Below are 20,819 nucleotides of genomic sequence, written 5' to 3' on the forward strand. Positions count from 1 at the left end.
AGTGTCTTGCAGCGATCTACGGGTATCTTCGCCCATTCTTCATGGGCAAAAGCCTCCAGTTCAGTCACATTCTTAGGCTTGCGCGCTGCAACTGCTTTCTTTAAGTCCCACCAGAGGTTCTCAATCGGATTTAAGTCTGGTGACTGCGATGGCCACTTCAAAATGTTCCAGCCTTTAATCTGCAACCATGCTCTAGTGGACTTGGAGGTATACTTGGGATCATTGTCCTGTTGAAAGGTCCAACGTCTCCCAAGCCTCAGGTTTGTGACGGACTGCATCACATTTTCATCCAATATCTCCTGGTACTGAAGAGAATTCATGGTACCTTGCACATGCTGAAGCTTCCCTGTACCTGTAGAAGCAAAACAGACCCAAAGCATGATTGACCCCCCACCATGCTTCAAAGTAGGCAAGGTGTTCTTTTCTTCATAGGCCTTGTTCTTCCTCCTCCAAACATAGCGTTGATCCATGGGCCCAAACAGTTCTAATTTTGTTTCATCAGTCCACAGAACACTTTTGTGGTTTGTCCACATGACTTTTGGCATACTGCAGTCGACTCTTTTTATTCTTTGGAGACAGCAAGGGGGTGTGCCTGGGAGTTCTGGCATGGAGGCCTTCATTACGCAGTGTGCGCCTTATTGTCTGAGCTGAAACTTCAGTACCCACATCTGACAAATCTTTTTTCAGTTCCTCAGCAGTCGCACGGGGACTTTTCTCCACTTTGCGCTTCAGGTAGCGCACAGCAGTCGAAGTCAGCATCTTCTTTCTGCCACGACCAGGTAGCGTTTCAACAGTGCCCTTTGCCTTGGTGTCTCTTGGTATGTTTAACATCTTTGCAATCTTCTTATAGCCATTGCCCTTCCTGTGAAGAGAAATCACCTCTTCTCTTGTCTTCCTGGACCATTCTCTTGACTTCACCATGTTTGTAAACACACCACTAAATGTGCTGAGTATCACAGTCCTTTTAAATCTGCCTAATTGGTGCTTATTATGCTTGATTGCTGCTCCTTGACATCCACAGGTGTTTTCAATACCTGATCGAAAACACTTGAATGAACCTCTGTTGTGTCAATGAAGAAATCACAAAAAAAACATTTAATACTGTATTACAAAAACAATTGATGTCATTTTAGTTGCATTTGGTTCTTTAAAAAGTCCTTGTAAGATTTCATTATGAACACAATTACAAATGTACACTAAATTCCCTAAAACCCTTTACAGCATTGGGGGTTGAATAATTTTGAACACAACTGTATATATGCTGCTATTTGGAATCTCTATGCTGCTAATTGATTCCCTATGCTGCTAATGAGTTATTTGGTGCCTATTTAATCCCTATGCTGCTAATTTTTATTCTTTGTGCATGTTATCATATTTATTTATGTGTGAGATATTTTAATTGATATACGGTATTAAATAATACGTTACTCCAATTGTAAGTGTGCCTGCTAATAATTTATCTAATTTTATTTATTGGATTGGATGTATCAATAGCAGTTGCACCTTTACCACACTACCCTCAGTTGAGCAACCCAATTACTCCTTATTTACCCTCAAATTAAAGCTGACAGTCTACAGTTTAAACGACATCTTGTTAGTTTCATTTCAAATCCATTGTGGTGGTGTACAGAGCCAAAAATGTTAGAATTGTGTTGATGTCCCAATATTTATGGACCTGACCGTATATGTTCTAAAGCCTTTTGTGGCATCTATTGGTGGCAAAAGAAAAATATATTTGCCGTTTTGCGGTGCAGTTATATGTTCAAAAGCCATTTTTGGCATGTATTAGTGGCAAAAGAAAAATATATTTGCCGTTCAGCGGTGCAGTTATATGTTCTAAAGCCCTTAAAGGGAACCTGCCACCAGTTTTATGGTGTCCTAACTAAGGGCAACATAAATAAGTTGACTGATTCTCTTAGCAAAATGCTGGGTCACTTTCTTTAATTGACCCAGTTAATCTGCCAACATCTTGTATTGAAAAGCTCCAGCTGATAATAATGAGTCATGAATATTCATGAGCTCCTGAGTCTCCCTGCCTACCTGCTGCTGATTGACAGTTTTTTCATATGAATCAGCAGCAGGTGGGCAGGGGAGTGGCTATAGCTGTTAATTAAATAAACGCTGGACTCAATGACATCACGCTGGACTCAAATCAGCTCATTAGCATGTGGCATGTGGCATCTTTGTGTGTATATTATGAGGTAACCATCTGTCACACCAGTAAGTGAATACATCTAAGGTACTTTTTAGTAGTTAATGATTGTATATAATTAGTTAGATTATAATCAAATATCCACATGACAGGTTCCCTTTAGTGGCGCCTATTAGAGGCAAAAGAAAAATATATTTGTCGTTCAGCGGTGCAGTTATATGTTCTAAAGCCTTTTGTGGTGTGTATTAGTGGCAAAAGAAAAATATTTGCTGTTCAGTAGTGCAGTTATATGTTCTAAAGCCTTTTGTGGCATGTATAAGTGGAAAAAAATAAGGGCCTGTTTGCCGTTCAGCGGTGCAGTTATATGTTGTAAAAACCTTTTTGGTGTGCATTAGTGGAAAAAGAAAAATATATTTGCCATTCAGTGGTGCAGTTATGTGTTCTAAAGCCATTTTTGGCGTGTATTAGTGGCACAAAAAAGTATTTGCCCTTGTGTGGTAAAGTGCGAAAATTACAGCCCTTTTTGGGGTGTTTTAATTTCCTTTTTTATTTATTTATTAGATCTAAAAGTATGTCAGACAGAGAAGTGCCAGGCCTTGCACAGGGGAGTGGCAGAGGCCTAAATGTTTCTGGCACAGGCACAGGTCACAGCAGAGTAAGGGGCGTGGCAGCAGGAGTAGCAGCGAGAGGCCTGAGTTCCCGGTGTCATCTAGCGGTCGTGTCTTGACCAGCAACCCATCGGTTCTTGAATGGTTGACTCGGTCATCCACTTCGTCCCAAGTGACATCAGACACCCCCAGCCAAGAGTCGGTGGGTTCGTCAGACACAACCCTTAGTTGACATGGCCCAGGAGCAGGCCCTGTGCCCTCACCTGTCCTCACCCTGCCTCTGTCCTTTTCTGTTCGCTCAGCCAGAGAATTATTACTGTATATGCTATGGGCTCAGCCCCACTATACAGCGAGGACTAGCTACTAGAGGACAGCCAGCAGCTACTGGCCAGCCAAGATGTGGAGGAGACATCTGCCGCTTCCTCCGCTAGGCGGGCAAGTAGTGATGAGTTGAGTGGCGTGAGAGCTGGTGTTGCGACCCAGACCGTTGAGGAGGACATAAGTGACTTGCAGACCGTACTCGATAATGATAATGTAGCTGATCGCACTTGGGAGCCAGGTGAATTAGGGGCTTCATCATCATCGGGAGAAGAGGGTGGCAGCTTGCCCGTGAGGCAGCGGTGGAGCCAGCAAGTCGCTAGCCAGCAAGTCGCTAGTAGTCAGCAGTGGGATGTCGGTAGCCAAACTTGCCAGGGGTAGACCACCCGCTTTGAAGGAGCCTACCTGCACAGAAAGTAGTGGTGCCTGGGTTCATGGAAGCAGCAGTGGTAGCAGTCAGTCAGCACGTAGTGTTGGGGGTAAAATCACCTACTCGGTGGTGTGGAAGTTTTTTGGTAACCCGCCAGAGAAGGTGATCATGGCCATATGTAGAATCTGTGGGCAGAAGGTGAAGCGTGGCCAGGGTGCCAATGTTGGAATCACGGCCCTGCGTCAAAATATGCTGCGTCATCATAAAGTTGCCTGGGAGAACCGTGGCTCCAATGTGGTGGTCCAGCCTGCCGCAGCAACCACTGCATCATCCAGTGGCATGCACCCGGTTTCAGGCAGTCAAGGCTCCACCACCTCAGCCGAATGGAGCTGCCTGTCCTTCCCATCATCTAACGGTCCTGTTGCTCCTGCTCCTCCTCCTCCTTGTCAATCATTCTGTCAGCATTCGATCACCGAAGCGATTGCCAAGAGACAACAGTATGCGTGCACTCATCCAACGGTGCAGAAGCTAAATGTGCTCCTGTCCAAGTTACTGGTGCTACATTCCCTCCCTTTCCAAGTGGTGGACTCTGCACCTTTCAGAGAACTGATGGCTTGTGCCGAGCCAAGGTGGAGAGTCCCAAGCCGATATTTATTTGCTGAAAAGGCAGTACCAGCCCTGTACACACATGTAAAACAGAAAGTGGGCCAGTCCTTGAGCCTGTCGGTGTCTGCCAAAGTGCACGGCAGCGCTGACGTGTGGAGCTGTAACTACGGTCAGGCACAATACATGTCCTTTACAGCCTACTGCGTGAATGTGGTTCCTGCACAACTACACCAGCAACTTGGCCCGGTGATGCTGCTTCCTCCTCCATGTTATCATGCTGTTGGTCCTGCAACAATGTCCGCCTATGCCTCCTCATCCTCCACCGTGTCCTCAGTCCTCCACTGCAGGGACAATTCACAGTGCCCCTACAGCATACCACATGTGCAGGGCATGGTGGTGTCACGCTGTTCTGCACCTTGTTTGCCTGTGCAAACGGAGTTACACAGGGGAGGAACTGCTCTGTGTCCTTCATCAAGAAATCGAATCCTCGCTTTCTCCACGACAACTCAAAATCAGAACCATGTTGACCGACAACAGGAAGAACATGGTGTCAGCTCTGCATCAAGGAGGGCTGAGCCATGCACCCTGCATGGCACAGGTGTTAAATCTGTTTGTCACCCGCCTAGTGAAGAAACTACTTACCACCAGCAGCAGCTAGACCTGGAGCAGGACCTGAATCAGCAGGTGATGGCATACTTGGACAGTACCCTGACACCCCACATTGAAGATCCACAGGACTTCTGGGCAGCCAAGCTGGATTTGTGGCCGCAACTAGCAGTTTTCCCTGGAAAAGCTGTCCTGCCCGGCCAGTAGTGTGGCATCAGAGCGGGTGTTTAGTGCGGCGGGGACCCTAGTTACGTTAAGAAGACCTCGCCTGTCCACCCAAAATGTGGAGAGACTGACCTTTGTCAAGATGGATCAGGTGTGGATCAGCCAGGATTTCCACCCACCAATGCCTGATGCATCAGACTAGATCATCCATGGTGCCACACCAACACTGACAAAAGAGACAGGTTTCTTCTGGCTACCTGCCTCAGCTACTATTCTGATGCTCCTACCCGCCTGATGCCACACATCTGATGCCAAGTGCTCATTCTTTCATCCACCATCTTTAGATGGTACTGGTATTGCCACTCACCTCCCCACTCTGTCACCGGGTCACTCTGTGGTCTCCTGATGCTGCTATCACCGCCACACTGTGGTCTCCTCATGCTGCTTCCATCTCACCACTATGTCATAGGGCCACTCTGTGGACTTCTCATGCTGTTCCCACCCTCCCCACTTCATGACTGGGCCACTACTTTGCCTTTCGGCCTGGCTGACATAATCATTTATTTGACCCTTCTTCTGATCTGTCAGAAGGAAGGAAAAATGAGACGCACAACGGATCCTGTCTGTGTAGCGGCTGTAAGGCCTGTATGGTCTCATCAGAATTGGCTTGTGATCTGGTAGCCAAAAGCAGGAGTGGGTACAAAACACAGAAGACATGCAAATATTACATTGACGTGTCATCTCTATTTTGGATCCACTCCTGTTGTTTTTTGGCATTAGCAATAGTGATGGATTACTGACCAAAGGCTGACAGAATGAAGGCGGATGCTCAACAGACAGAATCCGTTTTTTAGGGGCTATTGTTCTGACGGATCAGAGGAAGGGCAAAATAATCAGTGACGTCAACACAAACTTACTGCTGACACCCTCTTCACTCTGTCGGGGGGCTCTACTTGTATAAGCGTTTAATAGAACAGGTTCTGTAGACATCTATGTGGAATCAGCTGACGACGGTGTAAAAGGAGTGCACTTCTTCTTGGCGCTAACATCGACCTGTAAGGAGTTCATACTTGAGTTATTTGGTCAGTTTTGGCCCCGTTACTGCCCAAATAAGTGAAGTGTGCAGTGATTCTAAGATCGACGCCTGTCATCTGCATGTCATACTGACTCACAGTATTATTTCACTACCACAGGAGATTCCATATGCGTGTTACTGCAAGGCACAGTGTTCTACACCATTATAATGGCTCTCTGCACCCAAGAAATAGCATTTTTTTTTACGCGATTCGCCGCAAATAAATTTGGATCGAAGTTAGTTTTTTCAAAAAATTCACCGAACCGGCCGAATTTTTTAAAAATTCTCTCATCTCTAATTATACTTGATGGGGAATAACAGGGGGAACTATAAGTTTTTGGGGCACTATAGTGGGCATAATATCTCCTGGGGTACTATAGGGTGCATTATATCTGCTGTTAGCCCGACAGAGGGCATTAAAACTGGGGGTAATACAAGGGACATTATATCTACTGGAGGTACTAGAAGGGGTATCATAAATTGTTGGGGTACTAGAAGGTGGCATTATAAATATTGTAGGCACTATAGGTGCATTATACCCAATGGGGGTTTAATGGAGACATTATAAGTACTGAGGGCACCAGGGGGAGTGTTAAAACTGTTAGAGGCATTATAGAGGGGCACTATAACTGCTGGTGACACTACAGGGTGCATTATAACTACCGGGGCACTACATGGTGCCATTTTATTTACTTGGGGCATTATAGGGAGCATTATACCTACTAGGGGTACTGGTCATTGTACATATTGGGAGCACAATAAGAGGCATTTTAACTACTTGGGGCACTACAGGGGCATTATGACTGGTAGGGGCTCTACAAGGGGGTCTTATTAATACCATAGAATTTTGGGAAGCTTTTTCAATACAGCGGCACCATGGGGCATCATTACTACTGTAGGGGCATTATAATTCAACACAATATGGAGGGCAATAATACTAAATAGTATGATTACTAAAGGGGGCACTATTACTAATGATGGCAATCTGGGAAAAAAATATTACTATTGGTGAGACTTCTGGGAGCACTTTGGGGACTATCTGTATCGCGCTTCATTTTCTGTAGTATAGTATTGGGGGCATTGGAGATCACAACAGGCACAGTATTGAGTGTAGTAACAGGATAACACTGTTGGGGTACCAGGAGGAGAAGGATGATAGGAAAGAAAATGTGTACATCAGAGAGGACGTTACTGGATGTAATAAGTATGTGGTGCTGTATTCTCCTGTATGTGCGATACCAAAGAATGGAATAACTATTCAAATATGACTTTAGCACTAGGGCTGAGGGCGTTGGATTGAGAATTTAACATACTGACTTGGGGCTTGAACCTCGAATCTTATAAGACCCTAGCATCTGCATATTGAACAACGTTAGGTTTAGTGGCTTTGTGCCCTCAGATACCAGGTTCTGCAGGAGGTGGGGGACAGAATAAGATGATGAGAGCAAGATGCAAAGAAGAAACATCGAGTTAGACTGAACCTCCTCAATCACGCCTCCGGGGAAAACATTAAGGGAGGAACAATCATATAAGGATGAGAGTGTTCTGCAACAAATAGAAGGAAGCAACACAAAAAAAACGAATTACAGAATAATGTAGTTATAGTCTATTTTTTTATTTTCATTACAATATTCCTCTGTCCTGCAAGTAAACAAGGGTGAAGGCACCATCATTGCGCTGCTGAGAGACATAAGTGAACCATTAAAGGGGCTATTCAAGACTAATAAATGTCCCCTGCACTGCTCCTGGTCCCCGTGCTGCCGCATCTCCCCGTTCGCGGATGAAAACATCTGGTGTCAGGGGTAGAACAGCCAATAGCAGGTGGGGACGAGCCTCCCTAGCATTGCGGGTGACGCTAGGAAGGCTTGTCCCTGTCCCCGCCTACCATTGGCTGCTCCCGCCCTGACACCGTATGTTTTCATCCGCTCACGGGGATAAGCAGCGGTGGGGACATTTAATAGTCTTGAATAACCCCTTTAAAGTACAGCAAAACACCTTATTAATAATTGTAATGTAGCCATGTGATGCAAACAGTTTCAAGACAAGTTTTTAATTTGATTAATTTCATAATTCATAGTTTTTTGGTGTTTACTATATATATATATATATATATCTATATATATACACTGCTCAAAGAAATGAAGGGAACACAAAAATAACACATCCTAGATCTGAATTAATTAAATATTCTTCTGAAATACTTTGTTCTTTACATAGTTGAATGTGCTGACAACAAAATCACACAAAAATATAAAAATGGAAATCAAATTTTTCAACCCATGGAGGTCTGGATTTGGAGCCCCCCTCAAAATTAAAGTGGAAAAACACACTACAGGCTGATCCAACTTTGATGTAATGTCCTTAAAACAAGTCAAAATGAGGCTCAGTAGTGTGTGTGGCCTCCACGTGCCTGTATGACCTCCCTATAACGCCTGTGCATGCTCCTGATGAGGTGGCAGACGGTCTCCTGAGGGATCTCCTCCCAGACCTGGACTAAAGCATCTGCCAACTCCTGGACAGTCTGTGGTGCAACGTGACGTTGGTGGATAGAGCGAGACATGATGTCCCAGATGTGCTCAATTGGATTCAGGTCTGGGGAACGGGCGGGCCAGTCCATAGCATCAATGCCTTCATCTTGCAGGAACTGCTGACACACTCCAGCCACATGAGGTCTAGCATTGTCTTGCATTAGGAGGAACCCAGGGCCAACCGCACCAGCATATGGTCTCACAAGGGGTCTGAGGATCTCATCTCGGTACCTAATGGCAGTCAGGCTACCTCTGGCGAGCACATGGAGGGCTGTGCGGCCCTCCAAAGAAATGCCACCCCACACCATTACTGACCCAATGCCAAACCGGTCATGCTGGAGGATGTTGCAGGCAGCAGAACGTTCTCCACGGCGTCTCAAGACTCTGTCACGTCTGTCACATGTGCTCAGTGTGAACCTGCTTTCATCTGTGAAGAGCACAGGGCGCCAGTGGCGAATTTGCCAATCTTGGTGTTCTCTGGCAAATGCCAAACGTCCTGCACAGTGTTGGGCTGTAAGCACAACCCCCACCTGTGGACGTCGGGCCCTCATATCACCCTCATGAAGTCTGTTTCTGACCATTTGAGCAGACACATGCACATTTGTGGCCTGCTGGAAGTCATTTTGCAGGGCTCTGGCAGTGCTCCTCCTGTTCCTCCTTGCACAAAGGCGGAGGTAGCGGTCCTGCTGCTGGGTTGTTGCCCTCCTACGGCCTCCTCCACGTCTCCTGATGTACTGGCCTGTCTCCTGGTAGCGCCTCCATGCTCTGGACACTACGCTGACAGACACAGCAAACCTTCTTGCCACAGCTCGCATTGATGTGCCATCCTGGATAAGCTGCACTACCTGAGCCACTTGTGTGGGTTGTAGACTCCGTCTCATGCTACCACTAGAGTGAAAGCACCGCCAGCATTCAAAAGTGACCAAAACATCAGCCAGGAAGCATAGGAACTGAGAATTGGTCTGTGGTCACCACCTGCAGAACCACTCCTTTATTGGGGGTGTCTTGCTAATTGCCTATAATTTCCACCTGTTGTCTATCCCATTTGTACAACAGCATGTGAAATTGATTGTCACTCAGTGTTGCTTCCTAAGTGGACAGTTTGATTTCACAAAAGTGTGATTGACTTGGAGTTACATTGTGTTGTTTAAGTGTTCCCTTTATTTTTTTAAGCAGTGTATTTATTTATTTTTTATTACACATACTAGAATACAATGTTAAGGTATGAGGGACAACAAGGTTACTAAAGAGGTTTTCAAAGATTTATTAAAATGAGACAGAGAGCAGTGAGCTGTGTAAAATACATTTTAAAATCCCTTTCCTTTCAAGTGTCCCGCGCCACCGTTCTGGTCCCCACTGCTCTGATCCTCACAGGGCCTGTATTGGTCATGTGCCATTCATCCTACATGTGACTGTTGCAGTCAATCACTGGCCTCAGCGGTCACCATTTGTGCACACATGATTAGTCAGATTGGTGATTGGCTGCAGCTGTAATGTGAACGATTAATAACATGTGGCTACTGTAAGTCCAGTGGAGATCAGAGAGGTGGCGGCATGGGACCAGTGGGACATTTAAACGGCGAGTTTTTAATTTATTTCAAACATCCTCCTTTTCTCTGCCCTATGTAAAGGCAGCATATTATAGCTACATGTCCCAACTCCTTGTAGGTTTATAGATGTGGACTCATAGTTAAAGGAAATGTGTCACCAAAAATTGTATCTGCCAGTTAAAACCAGATAGTGACACATGTCCTTTTTATGTAATTTTTTATTATTTTATGATTGCAGATTTTTTTAGTTTGGTTCCTGAACAGGATTGTGGGAGCAGCCATCTTACCTGAGCTCTTCTTAACAGCATTTACACAGCATTAAAACAATGCTTTACAGCAGCCCCATGGGCCATAGACACAATGGACAGGAGGGGACCTTATTGACCTCTTTGGGAGAGTTTTCTAGGCATCATTGTACAAGGAAAGAATAGATAAGATTGTACAATCACCTACTGTGAATGGTGGATCCTGTCTTAGCTATACACAGAGGTGATGTCTCCTTATCATTGCAGGTAGGTTTAGAATGGAATATAACTGCAGTAAAGTGATCTGTATGGACCAGGGATGGCCAACCTGAGGCTCTCCAGCTGTTGCAAAACTACAACTCCCAGCATGACCACTACTACTTGCAGCTATCAGCCTACAGCAGGGCATGGTGGGAGTTGTAGTCTTACAACAGCTGGAGAGCCGCAGGTTGGCCATGCCTGGTATAGACCACAAAGTGGCGGCAATTATTAGGCTTAGTGGCCAGTGCGAAAACTGCAGGATTTTATTGTTTTTGTTTAAGTATAGATGTTGACTTTTTGGCTACTTACAGGATAGATGATACATATAAGATTGCTAGGGGTCGGAGTGCTGGGACTGCAATGATCATGAGAGTGGGGATCCCTAAGTCCACTGTGTGTATGGAACAGTAGTGCATGGCCACTGTTCCATTCAGTGTCTATAGGACTGCTGACTACATTGCTCTGTTATCTCTGGCAGTCCCATCAAAGTGAATAGAGTGGTGTTCACACACGCAAGCTGCTACTCCATTTACACAGAGGACTTGGGAACCTCTGTGATCAGTGGGGGTCCCAACAGTCAGACCCAGCGATTATTCACATATCACCTATTCTATGGATAATGTTGTTTTGTTGGCCAACCCTTTTAAGGAAACAGATGGAGTTGAAACAGATGATTTACACTGCTGGACTTGCAAAATTTTCTCTAGTATCCGATCTTTATTTAGCTCCACATTTTGTTTGGCTATCTTCAAAACCTCTGTAAGCTCTGATTCATCATAAAACATATTGGCAGTAACATATTTCTTCCTAAGTTCAAGGATTTTACCTGTAAATACAAGGAACAAAATAAAAGTGAGCAGAACTTTTTCCAAAACAACTTTTGTTGTCATAGCTGCTGTTATTTTAGTTAACATGCCAAAACGAAAAATTAAAGTTCAATTTTCAACATATACTACTCACAAAAAGTTAGGGATATTTGGCTTGTGGGTGAAATTTCAGGATATGAAATTTCACCCACAAGCCAAATATCCCTAACTTTTTGTGTGCTTAGTGAACTTAATGTGACCTTCTCTAAACTTTTGAATGCGCATGTCCAACTGTTCAATATTTCAGTACAACTTTATGTTGTCTAACAAGGAGCTTAACAGCAAAATTAACAAAAGGCGTTTGATCCATGAATCGCCCAATACATTTCCTGGTTCATTTATGGGTATTTAAACAGTCCTCCTCATCATGCTGTTCACATTTTGACATCATGAGACCAAGACGGCACCTACCAATTGATCAACAGTACCTCGCCATTGCAAGCCTTCAAGCAGTAGTGTCATAAACAGGTTGCAAAAGAGATACAGAGAGACTGAAAGAGTCACAGAAAGGTATAGAAGTGGTCGTCCTTTGGCCATATCTCACACTGATGGCAGCTTCATTGTGAACAATGCTCTGTGGAGCCGGATGATGAATGCCACAAAACTCCAGCCACATTTAAAGGAGGTGAGAGGCACCCAAGTGTCACGTCAGACCATTCAAAACCATTTACATCAGTGTGGTCTGAGTGCTAGACAACCTGCAAGGGTATCTGACCACAGGCGTCATCGTCTTGCATGGGTCAATGAGTATCTAAGCTGGAAGAGGGACCAGTGGGCTTCAGTGCTGTTCACTGAGAAAGTCGATTCATGCTGAGCAGAAATGATGGCCGCCAACGATGTTGGAGACATCAAGGAGAGCTCTATGCATTAGCCACAGACAAGCCTTTGGTGGTGGTGGTGTTACAGTGTGGGCAGGTGTTTCTAGTCAATACATAACAGCCATGCACTTTGTGAATGGTACACTGAAAAGCCCACACTACTTGATCATTAATCCAGTCATTGTGCCTCTGCATGAGCAACTCAGGCCTAATTTCATCTTCATGGATGACAATGCGCCAGCTCAGCGAAGTCACATAATTAGGGAGCGGCTGCTGGAGACCTTAAATGGAGTGGAATCCTATTGAAAGCCTATGGGAGTCACCGTGTAGAGGCTCGTAACTTTGTACCCCAGAACCTTAATGATCTGAGGATCAAGAAGAGTCAAGGGTCAAGAAGAGTGGGAAGCCATGCCTCAGCAGACAATAAGTCAACTTGTGTACAGCATGAGACATCGTTGTCAAGCTGTAATTGAAGCTAAAGTCCACATGACAAGTTTTTGAGACTGACATTTTTTGTGGGGTATACCCACCACTGTTGACATTTGTTTCACTAAATTGTTTGAGATGAAGAAATCCCCATTGCATGCTTCTACTTAAATGCCTTACTTTCAAGATATAATATCACAGTAGCGTGAACTTTTCATGTTTTCTATAAATTTCACCAGAAAGCCGAATATCGCTAACTTTTTGTGAGTAATGGCTATTAAGATGTCACGGATGGTGTTGCAGAAAACTGGAAGTTATAAATAAACATCCGACTGACTTGATCCCAAACTAAGGAACATATGGGTGAGCCCTATAAAACCCCTAGAGATCTCCCTGACTGCTAAGCCCATGCAAAGATTTTTATGATAGATAATTGCATGACCTCGTACCTAGACTGTGTGACACCTGAAAACCCTATAATAGTGAGGGGACACGACCACCGGCTCCCTGCACTTAACACGGAGGGAGTCAGGGTCACCTAGAATCAAGCCAGCACGGAAACACAAATAAAGGAAAAGACTTATCTGAGGAACCAGCAGTTGCAGCCTGTAGCAGTGAACACAATCCAGGAAGTAGTATAAACTGCAAAGTGAGGCAGTATGGGAGGGAATATAAAGGGAGGCAATCAGTGTAAATAGATGACAGCTGGGAGAGGGAAAAGAGATGACAAAGTGAAACCAAAACAAAGAACATCATGCAAGAGGTACAGAAGAACGTCTGCCAGAGCTTCTCAGAGAGCTGGCGGTGACATAAGATTTCACAGAAAATTGGCATCTGCTTCGTTCCTAGATATGAAAGTAGCAGGTGCTCTTGTGAGCCATGCTTCATTTTCTAGATCTTTATTTACTGCAACTGAAGTATATGCACAATCCAGGCCCATTGCAGCGAGTAGTAGATTCAGAGTATAAACCCAGATGTCAGAGGAGCTTTCTGCTTGAAGAATCGCTGTAGGGCACAGACCCTCAACCCCATCTTCTGACATGTTTTAGTGGCATGTCAGAAAATCTTGATGTGTAAATGTGATCAACATGATGAGGTTGGTGACAACTGATTTGTGTCAATGTCTGCAGTTTCCACTTCTCCAAGACATAGCTAAATTGCCAAAACAGGGAGAAAGAAACGAGTTCTAATGCTTTAGCATGATAGTAGATCATCATCAATGATGGGATAAGCACTTTTGGCCCCCAAGGCAAAAATTTCAGCATGACTCCCCCCCCCCATTATATCACGACATTGACAACTACAGTTCTCCCAATGAAGTCACAACCACAGTTCCTAAAAAATGGTCAAAAAGTCATTAAAATACTCTCATAAGTTCCAGCTACAGTGCCTGCCATGAGTTCCAGCCACAATGCATTCAATAGAAAAACCCATAATGGCCCCATAACTGCCAAACCCCACTCTCATGAATATCAACTAAGACAATGCCCCTGCAGTACTAATTAAAGTATGCAAAAATGTAAATAAGACAATAGGACCTAGGTGGATACCAGAATGAGTCCATGACAGACTCAAATGTACACCAACCTTCACAGCTCTGCTTGTTAAAAAGAGGAAAATGCATCACATCAGGAGCCCCTTTGCCATCTTCTTCAAACACATAGCAACTTTGAGATGGCTCTTCACATTCGGAATCTTCTATGTTAAATTTGACAAAGGGAATTCCATTTATCTTGCAATATTCATTTGTGTTTTTTAGTGTCTGAAAGTAAGAACAAAATAGTAAGCCAAACAAAATGATAGACAAGTTTAGGAAGTCAAACAACATAGGACCAATACTAAAAACATAATCACTGAAAAAGAGTCTCATTAAACTATATACCAAAGTTAAAATCAAATCTGCAAATTCCACAAAGGTAAATATCATCCTATGAATCCAAAGAAACATGCCATTGTAACAACTATAGTAGTCAACAAATATAACACATAAATAAGGTAATTGTGAAGCTGCTTACCCTACCTCCCAATGTCTTCTCGGTAATGGATTAAACAGGGCTGGCTTACTGGTAGGGCAAATCCTTAAACTATATTGCATCCAGCACACAAAGTATGTTTTATGTGCTAGATACCATACCTTTTTGTTAGCAAAAATTGATAGACACTAAGTGTCTTTTTGGCAGGCCTTGATATTTTGAGTCAGCTACACTGTTGGTAATGCAAATGTGTGTGTATACAGTAGAAACAAGGTCCCTGCCCTATGTTCTATCCTTTGAAAAGCTGTTGTCTCTACAACATTGGCCCTAGTGTACCATTAAGGATGCATTTTCACTGGTGGGCACTCTAGCTTAATCGGTGGGAAAACTAATCCACACTGCCCACAAACGTCCACATAATAGTTTCCTAACAAGTATTGGAACCTGCTTTTGTTGGATAAAGATCTTGTACCTTAGTACCAAGTGATCATATATAGAAATGGGAGGAGTATTAGGGACAGCCAAGTAAAAAGCTATTTTGTCCCATCAAGACCAAGGGTTTGTGAGAAGCTCTAAGGGATATTTTTACTGCAGTGGATGTACGGCATATGAATCAATTGTAACATTCAAGAGTTTTACAAGCTTAGGTATGGGTAATATTTATTGATTTGACTAATTGTAAGTTGATGGGTGTTATATACGAGACCACCTGCCCCTAAATTATGTGGAGAAAACACATAAAGAGCTGTGACCCAGGGTCAGGGACCCCAAGGGTGGCATCATTCAGAAGGAGATACCCCAGTCTCAAAGCATATTAGAAAAATTCATCAGGATCTGTGGAAGGTGATCCAATTCAGAAATATAAAATTCATACAACTATCACCTCTTGGGGGGACTGGGATCAAACCATTTAGCAAAAAGAAGTCAGGTAGATCTAATACATGGAATCTTTATACGAGAAGGGTCTGAATGAGACCCTGAACTATATGTATTTTATCTAAGTGGATGCCAGACAGCTACTTTAATTGCTTGTCATCCTTAGGTCTAAGTAGAATCTTCTGCCTTCAAAACAACTATTGGTGTTGGGTGTGACGATTATTATTCGAATTATTATTAGAATGACAGAAAAGTTTTATTGGAACTGTCTCGTGTGTAAAAACAAAATAGGCAAGATTTTTGAATGTTTCTGCAATCCGTACTTATTATACATATTCTATGTGTATAATTTGTGTATTTTCGATGTGCTCTCCTCACTTTCTAGAATTCAATTACTTTTTTTTTTTTTACTTAAGTTATAATGGCATTGGTCCTCAATTATAAATAATACTAAAAAAACAATGGACTTTTCATCCATACGGAAGAACTGTGCAGAGCAGGAGCTTGGGACTATATTACAGACAATATTCTGTACATTATTAGTAATGTATTATACAGTAATGTACATTAATTCTACATATAAACTGTAAAAAAAATTGTCAAAGGCTGCACCCCTTCATGGATTTTGGGTGCCCTGCATTTACATATCTGTATTAAGTGTGTACACCTTAAACAGGTTAGTTAGTGGAAATCTGCATAATAATGCAACTTTACATTGAACAAATGTAGGAAAGAACATCTTAAATATTGAAGAAAACCTGCTATGGTGACTGTATGCTCTCTGAATGCACAGTATATTTTAATACTTGGAGAGCACATTGGTGAGAATCAGTCTTGTGCTTTTTAAATGAGTTTTTGGGGAATAGAATACTGCTGACCTATCCCCAGGATAGGTTAGCATTATCTGATCATTGGGGGTCCGACACCCAGCACTGCCACTGATCGGCTGTTTGGAGAGGCCATGGCGTTGTGGCTTCCTCACATCATGAACACAGCGCCGTACATTGCATAGTGGCTGTGCTTGGTATTGCAGCTCAGGCCTATTCATTTGAATGAGACTGAGTTGCACATAGGCCATGTGACCGATGAACTTAACATCACTGGCCTAGGAAGAGGCCTCAGAGCTCACTGAAGCTGGACCCCGCCGACCAGATATTGATGACCTAGGCAGAGGACAGTTCATTAAGATTTTACTCCAGGAAAACCCCTTTAACATATGGATTATAACTGAAAAACAATTACCAAGAAAGGATCTGCTTCACTGAAGTCAAAAGACAAAATAAGATCTATTTTGCGATTAGGTGGTAACATTAATGGGTATGCAGAATTTATTTCCAGTCCGGCATCAATTAGAGATAAGTACTCTTTGCTGTGGAGGTCATCGGGGATATTACCTGAAACAATCATTAACGTTATTGATATAGTGCCATTAACTTTCAGTCTTCAGTACAAAATGGAAACATAGAAATACTATAAGAAGACAAGTTCAAACATAACAGTACCAAGCTACCGCATAATAAGCCTGCCCATACATGCTAAATTATAGTGTGAAGAAGTAGGTACTATGCTAGCGGCAGTATAAACCTGGTTAGATTATGGAGGCTTTAGTGCTTGGCTAGTGGGGTGGTAAGGTTTTACACTGGTTAAAAAAGGGTAACTAAACCTCTGTAGAAAAAAAAATGATGGGGAAGAACTGCAGATCCCATATAATTTCTATGGATCCATATGCAGCAAACCAAGGGGAATGTGTGGAGGATAATGGGGGCTAATGTCTGAGATCAGCGATAATTCTTAGAATGCTAAAAATATTTTTCCAACACCGCGCAAAAATATGGCCAATATGAACATTTTTCATTGCTTCACCTCCCAACAAAATGAATAAAAGGTGACACAAATATTATCACACCTTCCAGGCTAAACATACAGCCATTATAGACAATGCAATTTACTAACAATGAACTAGTATAATATAGTCAAATATACAAATGAATATAGTCAAATATACAAATGTGATAGCAACTTTCTCACGAATACGATTAATGAGAGTAAAGAATAAAAAGTTAAATAAAAACTCACTGCTCCATTTGTACAGAAAGTTATTAGTGGTTCCCCACTTCCAATGGACAAAACATTGCAGTATATTTTGTACCAGATTCACTTTTTCGCAAAAACCTAGAAAAAGATACAAATGAAAACAGAGATGAGTCGGGAAAAGAAGGTGACTATTTGTTCTGTACAAGGAGCATCACAATCATTTTCATCTGTCATTGTGCCTTTCCTTAAGGCCTGTTTTTACTGCCATATTTTAGAATCTATACCGTGGCGACAATACTTGGATGTCATGTTCTACAGTGATCTTAGTCTGGCTCAGCAGAACAGTAGGAGGTCTATGGTATTGTGGCCACTATACAGATGTTACAATGTGCTAATATAACGGCCGCGAGTGCCTTAGGAAATAATGTGGATTTCTTTCTTTGGGAATGTGTCCTTTCGAATCCACAAGATTAGTCTTGTAAACTTTGACTCAGAATAGCAGTGTCATAATTGTGTTTTGTTTCTTCAGATGACAACTCAGAATAGTCATATAATCAGAATAGACCCATGTCTCCAGTCGATAGTAATCCTCTACTTCTTATTAAGGCCCTTTACACTGCCTGAAGTTTGGGCAGATTATCGGTAATTACCCGATGAACAGGCGAAAAGCTCATTCATCGGGTAATAAGTGTTGGTAAGGTCACCTAAATCATTGTTTACCAGTAGCAGATTGTGCCGGTAAACAATGTTTCTATATGAGGAGGAGCAATGGCATTAGTGATCATTCCTCCCCATACTGTGGAGGAGATTGCTGCATGTAAATGCAAGATTTATATTATTTTTGATAATTACAAAGTAAAGAGAGACTTTTATTCTTTTACTTCTGGCCTGAGTGTTTAAATCACCTTTCTGCTGCATCGAATCCCAAGAAGCAACAGTCTGAGGGGATACGCCGTTACACAAAATCTCATCAAGGCCACTACCACTCCCATCCTCTGCCCTGGCACCTCGGGGGCTTCCTGCACATGAGTAGCTTTCTTTAAAGAATTTGTTTAATGCCTTTACATTTAATCCTGTTCTGGCTGATCCTTACAGTTTTGGACTGCAAAACATGAATTATCCTTCCCTTTTCTCCTCTGTCTGTTTTGGATATCTTTCCTCGAGCAAGTCCAGATACTTTGTCTAGTCCCAGACTTTTTATGGAAAGATGAGATTTTTTCTGAAAGGGACAGAAAGGAATATGAGATTTTGTGTAATGGTGTATCCCCTCAGGCCTTTGCTCCTTGGGATTCGATGCAGCAGAAAGGTGATTTAAACAGGCAGGCCAGAAGTAAAAGAATAAAAGTCTCTCTTTACTTAGTAATTATCAAAAATTTCAGCTCACTTCAGAATGTAATTGCTGTGAATCAAGAGCTCTGTTTTCCACAGATGCACTTTGTGATTATTAGAAAGAAACAAAGAGCTTGTGCGGAAAACAGAGCTCCTGATTCACAGCAATTACATTCTGATGCTTAGGTAAAATCCCACCATGAGTTACCGACACCTCGTTGGAGGTACTGTCAAAGGAAGATGTTTTTTAACCAGATAAACATAACTACTGCCCACAGAAACAAAACTCCATTGAGAATATCATATAATTGAAATATGGCTGCTGTGGTCTCAGTCTCCAAGAGGAGGGAGGGGTTGCCAATCCCTTTAAACTACTTTGGGGTCTCCTGAGGGGTTTTGTGGAAATGTCTCAATGATACTGATGCTGCCAATGTCTGCATCATCGCCGGAAAGAATTCTGAGAGAGGTACTTGCTCTCACAAGACTTCTCCATGAGGTCTAACTTGAGCATTTGATTGCAAAGAGAGAGCAGCCACCTACACCTAATAGGTGGTCCTAGGTGGCTGCCTCCCAAAGAACAAATACAGAGATACACATGCTTGTGTACATATATTATATATTAATGCATTCATGCACTATGCTCACACGTAAAGGTGTTCACCGGGCTTTAAATACTGATGACCTATCCAATATCAGATTGGCGGGGGTCTGACACCAGGCACCCCCGCCAATCAGCTGTATGAAGGGAAGGCAAGCGCAGTGTGCACATGCTGTCTCCCCTCTCTCTTCCTGCTCGCTGCTGCAATGTCTATATCCTCAGGATCGGCCATCAATGTTAAAAGCCTGGAGACCCCTTTAAGAGTTTACATACACCCATACACTAGATACATTTAATAGATATACAGATACATACACTAACATCTACATATATACACTGTGGGGAACCTTTATTAACCAGATACGTCAGTTTTTTGGTGTAAAAATGTCGCACATCATGTCAATTAAAACTTTTTTGTGACAGTTCAGTGACATTTAGGAGACATGCCACTTTTCAAAGTAGTCTATGTTTAGGGCAGAAAAATGAGATCAGACCTGGATTATGGCACATGAACCCCCCCCCTGTGTGAACATGTAGTAACATCATAGAAAATATAGCAATGCTCCTTCATCTCACCTGTACTCTCCAATTTCCAGCTGTTTTTATTTTAAAAAGGCAGAAAGCATATTCATTTACTACTAAATTAATAAATTGTACATAGTGTAAAAATATATCTAAAACATTAAAAATGAATAGCAGTATAGCACAGATTAAGATAAAATCTGATTAAAGGGAACAGTGACATCTACAGGCAGCATGTTACAGAGCTGGAGGAGCTGAGCAGACTCAAGTATAGCTTTATGGGGAAAGACTCAGTAAAACTTGTAATTTATACTTTTACATTCCTGCTCATTCTGGCCTTTGAAGTCAAGGAGGCGGTCCTATCAGTGATTGACAGCTATGTGTGTATACAGTCATAGAGGGAAGGATTGTCAATCACTGATAGGACATCCTCCTCCTTGATGTCAAAGCCCAGAATGAGCAGGAATTTGAATGAATAAATTAAAAGTTTTACTGAACCTTTTCCCATAAAACTATATATCAATCTGCTCAGCTCCTCCTGCTCTATAACCCGCTGCCTTCAGTTCAGGTACCATGTTCAACATGACAGGTTCCCTTTAATTGTGTAAAGTCTGAAGACTTTTTCCAACTGATATGAAGACAAATTGGGGGTTTGTTTTTGCCTTCTTACCACATCGCTATGTAAATATAAAAACAAATCTGTTACCTTCTACATTTTTATCAGAATCCCCAAACAACATCTCCATCTTTGCATGGGTCATCTCAAGAAGATCATGGTTTGAGAGTAAGGACACCACCTTTTGGCATCCATTGCACAAGCAGGGTTCCTCTATGATAAAGAACAAAGTAACATGTTAATGGTTTCACACACAGTATTTTTTTTTTTAATTGCT

General features: G+C 42.6%; 1 protein-coding gene across 5 annotated transcripts in view; it reads right to left on the minus strand.

The window, feature by feature from the left end:
• Nucleotides 1-10,703: 10,703 nt before the first annotated feature.
• Nucleotides 10,704-20,819, minus strand: part of PLA2G4C (phospholipase A2 group IVC) — a 147,194-nt gene continuing 137,078 nt past the window's right edge. For all 5 annotated transcript variants that reach the window (XM_040416763.1, XM_040416764.1, XM_040416761.1 and 2 more), the window contains 5 exons: nt 20,633-20,755; nt 17,520-17,615; nt 16,686-16,837; nt 14,182-14,356; nt 10,704-11,310 (listed from right to left, as the gene is read on the minus strand). In XM_040416763.1, the coding sequence (XP_040272697.1) occupies nt 11,090-11,310; nt 14,182-14,356; nt 16,686-16,837; nt 17,520-17,615; nt 20,633-20,755 (767 nt within the window). In that variant the 3' untranslated portion in view covers nt 10,704-11,089. The remainder of the gene's footprint in view (nt 11,311-14,181; nt 14,357-16,685; nt 16,838-17,519; nt 17,616-20,632; nt 20,756-20,819) is intronic.

The sequence above is a fragment of the Bufo bufo genome, chromosome 2 (genome assembly GCF_905171765.1).
Source record: "Bufo bufo chromosome 2, aBufBuf1.1, whole genome shotgun sequence".
Lineage (NCBI taxonomy): Eukaryota > Metazoa > Chordata > Amphibia > Anura > Bufonidae > Bufo > Bufo bufo.